This window comes from Castor canadensis, chromosome 1 (assembly GCF_047511655.1).
Source record: "Castor canadensis chromosome 1, mCasCan1.hap1v2, whole genome shotgun sequence".
In the NCBI taxonomy this organism is placed as follows: Eukaryota; Metazoa; Chordata; class Mammalia; order Rodentia; family Castoridae; genus Castor; species Castor canadensis.
In genome coordinates this window covers 193,880,705-193,890,016 of record NC_133386.1, presented here as the reverse complement: position 1 = coordinate 193,890,016, position 9,312 = coordinate 193,880,705, and the positions used below count along the sequence as shown (strand labels likewise).

The window sequence follows — 9,312 nt, the reverse complement described above, 5'->3', positions numbered from 1 at the left end:
GGAGCTGCTGCTCAATGTACATAAAGTATCTCTAAAGTTGGTTCAGGAAGGAGTAGGAAACACTCTAGAAGTAATAGGTATAGGCAAGGACTTCCTCAATAGAAACCCAGCAGCTCAGTAACTAAGAGAAAGGATGGACAAATGGGACTTGATAAAACTAAAAATCTGCACAACAAAAGAAATGGTCTCTAAAGTGAAAAGGCCACCCACAGAGTGGGAGAAAATATTTGCCAGCTATACATCAGACAAGGGACTGATAACCAGAATATACAGGAAACTTAAGAAATTAAACTCTCCTAAAATCAATGAACCAACTAAGACATGGGCAACTGAACTAAACAGAACTTTCTCAAAAGAAGAAATTAAAATGGCCAAAAAACACATGAAAAAATGCTCACCATCTCTGTCCATAAAGGAAATGCAAATCAAAACAACACTAAGATTCCACCTCACCCCTGTTAGAATGGCCATCACTAGAAACACCACTAACAACAAGTGTTGGTGAGGATGTGGGGAAAAAGGAACCCTCTTACACTGCTGGTGGGAATGCAAACTAGTACAACCACTCTGGAAAAAAATTTGGAGGCTTCTTAAAGATCAAAACATAGATCTGCCATATGATCCAGCAATCCCACTCCCGGGAATATACCCAAAGAAATGTGACACAGGTTACTCCAGGTAGTTGCACACCCATGTTTATTGCAGCACTATTCACAATAGCCAAGTTATGGAAACAGCCAAGATGCCCCACCATTGACGAATGGATTAAGAAAATGTGGTATTTATACACAATGGAATTTTACTCAGCCATGAAGAAGAATGAAATCTTATCATTCACAAGTAAATGGATGGAACTGGAGAACATCATTCTGAGTGAGGTTAGCCAGGCTCAGAAGACCAAAAACTGTATGTTCTCCCTCATATGCGGTCTTTAGATCTAGGGCAAATACAGCAATGTTATTGGACTTGGGTCACATGATAAGGAGGGAACACAAATGGGAGGTATGGGAATAGCTAAGAAACCCAAAATATGATAGTATTTGATGTCCCCACTGCAGAGGAACTAACACAGAAACCTTAAAGCGACAGAGGTCAATATGGGAAGGGGATCAGGAATTAGTGACAAGGTCAGGTAAAGATGAATCAACTTGGGTTGTAAAACGTTTGTACATGGAAGCAACACTAGGAATCTCTCTGTATAGCTATCCTTATCTCAACTAGCAAAAATGCTTTGTCTTTCTTATTATGCTTATGTCTTCTCTTCAACAAAATTAGAGATAAGGGCAGAACAGGTTCTGTCTGGAAGCGAGAGGGGGTGGGGGGGAGAAGGAGGGGGCCGGGGTTATGGAGGAGAAATGGCCCAAACAATGTATGCACATATGAATAAACAAATAAAAAAACCAATGTATATAAAATTTCAGTTGTGCAAGATCTAGAGATCTGCTGTACAATATTGTGTATATAGATAACAATAGTATATTATACACGAGATCATGTTTAGTGCTCTTATCATAACTTTTTAAAAGGCCTTTTTGAGAGACTGGAGAAAGTAGAATATTTGCACTAGATTACATGAAGTTAGTCTATGGGGCTGGAAGTGTATCTCAGTGATAAGAGTGCTTCCCTAGAATGCATGAGGCCCTGGATTAAATCTTCAGCACTGCAAAAAAAGGGGGAAAAAAAGAGAAATTACTGGAAAAAAAATTACTATAATTTTGAGGATATGAAAATAGCACTTTGAAAAAAATCTTTCATCTGTCAAGGATAAATATAGATGAAAGAAATACGGCCAAATGTTAATAATTGCTTAATCCTGGTGATAAATACATGGAAGCGTGGATTGCGCCCTCTACCTTTATTTATATTACCAATTCACCCTAATAAGAATCTTAAAAAGGGCTGGGGGTAGCTCAAGTGGTACAGCATTGACCTAGCATGCATGAGGCCTTGGTTTCAATCCCCGGTACCAACCATCTCCCTAAAAAGGCTTACAAAAATAAGAATAATGACTTCTTTTTGAGTATCTATCATGGGCTAAATGCTTTCCTTGTGCTGTTTTTTTTTGTTGTTGTTGTTGTTTTCTCTTTTGAGAAAACATGGACATGGAATTTTTAAATTTTAATTTTTATGTTATTGTTTTTACATGTACTTACATGTGTATACATTACTTAGGCCACCTCCCCTCCCCACCCCACTTCCAGGCAGAACCTGTTCCGCCCTCGTTCTCTGATGTTGTTGAAGAGAAAACATAAGAGATAAGAAAAACATAGAGTTTTTTGCTAGTTTGAGATAAAGATAGCTATATGGAGAGATTCCTAGCATTGCTTCCACGCACATGTGTATTGCATGCTCTACAAGAACTCTTCACTACTTCCTGGTCCCCTTCCCAGTTTAAGATTACTTTATTCACTTTTATACAGTGAGCGTATCGACTACATTCAAGTTTTTGGTTTCCTTCCCTTTCCCTATTCCTCCCGTGCACAATCTCCCTTTAGTGTGTGACTCATGCCCAATAATATTACTGTATTTGTTTTAGGTCTATAATCCACATATGAGGGAGAACATGCGATTTTTGGTCTTCTGAGCCTTTGTTTTCTTTTTTGTAGTGACTTTTTTTACCTTTTTATTTTTGAATAATTATAGGCTCGTAGGAAGTTGCATAAATAATACAGAGAGGCCCTGAATACTGAATACCCTTCAACTGGCTTCCACTAAAAGTAAATCATATGTTAACTAGCTACAATATCAAAGCCAGGAACTGATATCAGTATAATGTGTGTGCCTAGTCCTACCCCATTTTATCTCAAGTGCAGCTTTTTGCAACTTCCACCATACTCAGGATAAGGAAACCACACCACCACCACAAAGATCTCCCTTGTGCTACCTACAGTTCCCTTCCTCTACCAATCCTAACCCCAGGCAACCACCAGTCTCTTCTCCATCTTGGTAATTTTGTCATTTTGAGAAAGCTGTTTAAGTGGAATCATACATATGAAATCTTTCATAATATCCAGTAAATATCCCTTTTTTTCACCTTCATAGTATTTATTTTTCTCCATTTCAGAGTCTACCCCCACCCAGGAGGCAGTAGATATTACAAGTTTCTTCCAATATTTCTGTATAGCTATCCTTAACTCAACTAGCAAAAATGTTTTTTCTTCCTTATTAGGCTTGTGTCTTTTCTTCAACAAAATTAGTGATAAAGGCAGAACAGGACCTGCCTAGAACTGAGGGGGGGAAGGGGGGGAGGGGGGGCAGGGGGGAGAAATGACCCAAACAATGTATACACATGTGAATAAATGAGTAATTTAAAAACATCCCATTTAAGAGGTAGATTCCTGGACTGGAGGTGTGGCTCAAGTGGTAGAGTGCCTGCTTTGCAAGCACAAAGCCCTGAGTTCAAATCCCAGTCCCTTGCTGGTGGAATGGCTCAAACAGCAAGAGCACCTGCCAAGCAAGCATGAGGCCCTGAGTTCAAACTCCAGTGCCACCAAAAAAAAAAAAACCCCAAAACACAAAAGAGGCAGATTCCTCTTATAAGAATCCCTTTACTTCTTCCACTCATAATATGTTGACTGTATTTTCAAAAGGAAGTATCAAGGCAAGTCCACTAAAACATCTATACTGGGGGGTGGGGACTCTGGGTTTAAGCCCAGCAACTCCCTACTCCAAAAATCTTTACAGTAATATCACAGTAACATTATTCATAATAGTCCTAAACTGGAAAACACCTAAATGTCCATCAATAGGGGAATGGATAAATGAAGTATGGTATATTCACACAATCAAACACTAGACAGCAATAATAATAATAATAATAATAATAATAAAAGAATGGGAGCCCGGCAACAGTGACTAATGCCTATAATCCTAGCTACTCAGGAGGCAGAGATTAAGAGGATTATGATTCAGAAGTTAGCCCAGGCAAATAGCTAGCTAGTCCCATCTCAAAAATATCCAACACAAAAAAGGGCTGTGGGAATGGGAGTGGCCCAAGTGGTACAGTGCCTGCCTAGCAAGCATGAGGCCTTGAGTTCAAGCCCCAGAATCCCCGTCCCTCAAGAATGGATTTAGGCTGTGGTATATCTCAGTGGCAGAGCACTTACCTTAGCGTTTGTGAAGCTCTGGGTTTAATTTCCAGCACTGCAAACAAGAAAAAATAAAACAAACCAACAAAAACCCACTAAAAACATACACACAAAAGTATGAATGAAATCTCATAATTCCATTTATATGAAATTCAAGAACAGGCAAAAATCAATTAATGGTGACAGAAGTCAGAATACTGGGTAACTTCCACGGAGGGGGTACTAATTTGAAAGGAACATGAGGCCACTTTTTGGAGTGCAGAAAGTATTTTATATCTTGATCTGGGTGTTGTTATGGCTGTTTCCCATTTTTTAATTAATTGTACAAAATACAGGGTTTCATTATGACATTTTTACACATGTATATAATGTACTTGGATTACAGTCAAACCCCCATCACCCTCTCTTGTCTCCATACCCCCTCCCACTAGTCCCTTTCCCAAATAGTCCCCCTTCTACTTTTATGTCTTTTTAAAAATCTGGATTCTACATTTGAGAGAAAACATGTAATTTTGTTTTTCTGAGTCGTTTATTTCACTTAACATTATGATCTCCAGTTCCATCCATTTTCCTGCAAATGACATAATTTTTGTTCTTTATGACTGAATAATACTCCATCCTAAAGTTTCTTTATCCATTCATTAATTGATGGGCACCTAGGCTATTTGAATGTACATATATAAAATTAATTTTAATGGGGCTAGGGGAATAGTGGTAGAGTTCTTGCCTAGCACGTGAGAGGCCCCCGGTTCAATCCCAGGTACCACAAAAAAATGAATAAAACGAAACTCAAGATTCGTGTGTTTTACACTCTTAGCTGCATAAATGTTCAATCCTGGGTTTGATTCTCAGCAATCTTACATGAATGAAAGGCATAGGCTTTGACAAAGATGAGTTGTTACCAAATAATGAGGCCTGATGTAGCTCAGTGGTGCAGACCAGGCTTAACGTGTGTGAGGCCTTCGGTTCAACCCAGCACCTCCCACTCCCCCTAAATCAGGCCTGTTTCGGACAATTACAAACCTATGGTGATAACCAGTCTACTTTCTCCAATGTAGGTAATGTATTATTGTCATTAATTTACAGATTGCAAACTCAGTTTGCTGAGAAATTCTGCGGAAAAATCAAGAGTTGGAGGATTTTTTTTTGGTAGTGGTTGTGGGGCGGTGTGCGCATAGATGGCAGGATCTTTGTACCCGCCTTCTCCCTCACTCAGATGCAGTGAGTTAGCTCTGGTGGCCCCCGGAATTACTCCTATTCACCCTTTTTCTCTCGGGGCGTCGAACCAAGTCGAGTGAAAGGTACTCGCGCATCTTCGCAGACCCGGCGGGCCACTCGCACGCCGTGCCACGCCGTGGCTCTACACGCGTTCACCTGCGGAACTTTAAATTTCTCCGATGCCTGCGTCCTGCTCACGGATTTTCATTTAATTGGGATGAGATGAGGCCTGGGCACTTGAGATTTTTTGAAGCATCCCAGGTGGTTTTAAAGTGGAAAAACTGAAAGGCGCCGATTGGGGGCGTTCTTCCTTTTCCACCAGTGATTTTCGCCCCGGCGTCTGCTCTCCAGAGTGTGGGTGAGGTCGTTATGCCCCTTATTACGCCAAAATAAACTCACGCGTATCCATGACAACGCAGGGGATTTGCGTGCTAACGAGGCTGGAGGCTTTCGGCACTCGGTGCAGGCCTCTATGGTCTTGTGATGTACCCCTCTAGCATTTGAAAGTCGCGTCCTCCTCCGCCAGCCTGTGGCTCTGTCTCTATGGTAGCCGATTTCCTAGCGCGTCTCGTTGGTATTTCCTTCCGGATCAAGGAAGAGGCGGGACTTCCCTCCCGGAAGTGACCCACGTGCATCAGCTGTCGTCTACCTGGGCACCCGGCAAGTTTTTAGTATTTTTCCGAAGTTGGCGACGTTGGGGACACCGTTACTCGCTCCGGGGTGTGGTGAGTAAGCCACGGCCTCTCACCTCAAGGTGACCCTGGTGATGGATCGCCATTTCAGAGGTGCAGTCTTTGGGCCGGCTCCGGGCGACTCGGTTCAGCGTGGGGTCGAATTCCCCGGGCCCCAGAAGTTCAGGCCCGCGGTTTTGAGAGTTCTGCCCAGGTCTCTCGATCTTCTGGATAAGAGTGACCCCGAGGTACTGGGGCGTCAAGGCTCCGGGGCTCGATTTCCAGCGCCCCTCCCTCCGCCCATGACTTCCTGAGTGAGCTTGGGCTACACAGTGGTGACTTTAGGGCCTCAGTTTCCACATGTGTGATAGGAATGCTAAGCTCACTGAGGCCAGTGGCCCCTGCTGGTCTGACATTCTAGAATTTCTCCGCATCCTGTAGGTCCTGGGTAGGAAGGTGAACGGGAGGGGTCGATATTGATGGTGCTGTCTGCTCCCAGAACTAGACGATCCGGAGGTTCCCTTCAAGGTGTTGGGCTGAGATGGATCCGCTCAGGGCCCAACAACTGGCAGCGGAGCTGGAGGTGGAGATGATGGCTGACATGTACAACAGGTAACAGACCCACTCCGAGCTACGCTGTCTTTGAAAATTAGCGTCGGTCGCCCTTACCAAAGATAAATGAATGCCTTCTAATGTGCTTTCCTCAGTATAGAAGAGTCTGAGACCCACGCCTACCCTCCTCACCCCCAACTGTAAATTGGCGCTAATTTAGAAGGACTTGGGTGTTTAGGTGGGGATGGAAGGAGCCCAGCAAGAAGAGAAGCCCCAATCCAGGTTCTGGCTAGTGTCTAAGAATAGCTGTCCACTTGCTTTTTGAAAAATAGCCTATTTTGTAGTTAACATATTTTTCTTTCTTTCTTTCTTTCTTTTTTTTTTTTTTTTTGGCGGTACTGGGGCTTGAACTCAGGGTCTCACTCTTGCTAGGCAGGCACTCTATCACTTGAGCCACTCCATCAGTCCTCTTTGGTGTTCTGAGACAAGGTCTTGCTATGCAGCTCAGTCTGGCCTCAAAGTTGTTATCCTTCTGTCTCAACCTCCCAGGTGCTGAGATTAATGGGTATGCACCACTGCACCGGACTAGAAGTTAACATTTCTTTAACTTTTACTCTGTCAGGCACTTGCCAAACATTGTGTGTGCATTATCTTTTTTTAATCCTCAAAATAATCCATGGGGCCAGTGCCTTGCTGCACTCCTGGAATCCTAGCTACTTGCAAGGTGGAGATCAGGAGAATTTCCATTCAAGGCCAGCCCAGGCAAAATATTCAGGAGCTGGGCATGGTGGTGTGAGCCTGTCATCCCACTGATGTGGGAAGTGTAAATAGGAACATCATGGTCCAGCCACTGGGCATAAACAAGAGCCCTCCTTCAAAAAATAACAAGCAAAAAAGGGCTGGGGGCATGGCTCAAGTTAGAGTGCCTATTTAGCAAATGTAAGACTCTGAGTTCAAACCCTAATACTGCCCCCTCCTTAAAAAAAATCCGGTGGGTTAATTCTACTAGTTCATTAAATAAGGGAACTGAGACTTCTAGAAGTTAAATGACTGGGCTGATAGAGTGGCTTAAGTGGTAGAACACCTGCCCAGCAAGTGTAAGGCCCAGAATTCAATCCCCAGTACCACACCAGCAGTATATCTTTGGGCAAGTTACTTGAACTCTTTGGTAATTGATTTCCTCTCCCACCTGAGAGAGACATTATAAATACTTAGTATAAATTCCCTTAGTATCAAGCCCAACACGTAGGAAACAGTCAGATATCTCCTGTTCTTATCAGTGGACATTCTCTTGGTTAGTTGATTTGTCTTGGAGATGGCAAGTTAGAATTATTCTTAAATATAGGCTATGAAGTCAGACTACCTGGCTCTGTGTGATATTTAGAAAGTTACTGAGCCTTTCTGTGCTTTCATTTCCTCATCTGTAAAATGGATAATGATTGTGCCTTCCCCACAAAATCCCCTAATTGTTAAGGATTGCCTAACAAAATCCATGTAAAGCACTTAGACTGATGCCTGGCACATGGACAGTATTTAATTAGTTATTGTACATAGACTCAAACAAGAACTTGAGAACCTTGCTCCATGTTTGAGGTACAAATTGGATTTGCACTGCTTTTTGGGGGATGGTAAAATCAGTATAGCAGGGCAGAAATGGTTAAAGGCTCCTGGGATGCTACATAATGCTGCTGTCACAACCTTGTCCTTCTCCCCAGAATGACCAGTGCCTGCCACCGGAAATGTGTGCCTCCCCACTACAAAGAAGCAGAGCTGTCTAAGGGCGAGTCTGTATGCCTGGACCGATGTGTCTCCAAGTACCTGGACATCCATGAGCGGATGGGCAAAAAGTTGACAGAGTTGTCTATGCAGGATGAAGAGCTGATGAAGAGAGTGCAGCAGAGTTCTGGACCTGCGTGAGGCCCTAGACAGTATACACCCTGGGTGCACCTTGCCCCTTCCCACTTGTCTAATAAAAGTGCCCCCTTTGGGTGTCATATGTGAAGACTGCCGTACTCCTTTTTGGAGCATCGCCAGGAGCTCGAGTGTGGTAGAGCCCGCTCTTGGTTGACGAAGGGGTATTTGTCACACTGGTATGTGACTTTGTATGCGTGTGTGTGTGTATTAAAACAAGTTTGTTGCTGATTCCTACTGTGTGCAAACCAGTGTGTTTAGCATTTGGGAGTAAAGAATCAAACATACTCTCTACCCTACCTGGAGAGGGATCTTGGTGGTGGTGGTGGGGTGCTGGAGGTTTGGCTCAAGTGGTAAAGCATCTGCCTAGCAAGCGTGAAGCCCTGAGTTCAAACTCCAGTATTGCCAAAAAAAAAAAGTACAGACAGAAGACAACTTAGGTTTGCCCCTGGGGTGTGCCACTTGTTCTGTGACCCCAAATGTGGCACCTTTCTGCTTTAGTGTCCTCATCTGTAAAATAAGGATGTTGAGCTATTGTGAGGATTAAATGAGTTAATATTAAGGCACATTGAAATGCTTTGTCAGATAGCATAGTGACAGGTATAGGAAGCCTTAAGTAAATATATACAAAATAACTTGAAATTGAGTGGAGGCAAAAAGGCATTTCCACAAATGATAGAAAGAAGTGACTTGGAGAAGGGGTGAAAAGTAGGTGGTATGTGAAATGTAAGTAGCTTGGTTCTTGGATCTAGATGGCAGTGTCAAGAGTGAAGTGGCCCAGCTCCCTGGAAAGTGGTCCAGGAAAGGGCCTGAGTGATAGCTGCTACCATCGATGTTCACCTAACAGACTGCTCCTTATTTTCTTGCACTAT

At 43.1% G+C, this 9,312-nt stretch overlaps 1 protein-coding gene across 2 annotated transcripts; it reads left to right on the top strand.

The window, feature by feature from the left end:
- The first annotated feature begins 5,878 nt into the window (after nt 1-5,878).
- Timm10 (translocase of inner mitochondrial membrane 10) lies at nt 5,879-8,531 on the top strand. 2 transcript variants are annotated; one of them, XM_020167617.2, is made up of 3 exons: nt 5,879-6,031; nt 6,477-6,589; nt 8,245-8,531. In XM_020167617.2, the coding sequence occupies exons 2-3, from the start codon at nt 6,519-6,521 to the stop codon at nt 8,444-8,446; spliced, it is 273 nt and encodes a 90-aa protein (XP_020023206.1). In that variant the 5' UTR covers nt 5,879-6,031; nt 6,477-6,518; the 3' UTR covers nt 8,447-8,531. The 2 variants fall into 2 exon arrangements, with proteins under 2 accessions (XP_020023206.1, XP_020023207.1); XM_020167618.2 differs by having other exon boundaries at nt 5,924-6,091.
- The last annotated feature ends 781 nt before the right edge of the window (nt 8,532-9,312 follow it).

What these genes read in the sequence shown, in the direction of transcription:
- Timm10 (XM_020167617.2), top strand. Translation starts at nt 6,519, where the DNA reads ATGGATCCGCTCAGGGCCCAACAACTGGCAGCGGAGCTGGAGGTGGAG. An exon ending in ATGGCTGACATGTACAACAG is followed by an intron (nt 6,590 to 8,244) that starts GTAACAGACCCA and finishes CCTTCTCCCCAG; the next exon opens with AATGACCAGTGCCTGCCACC.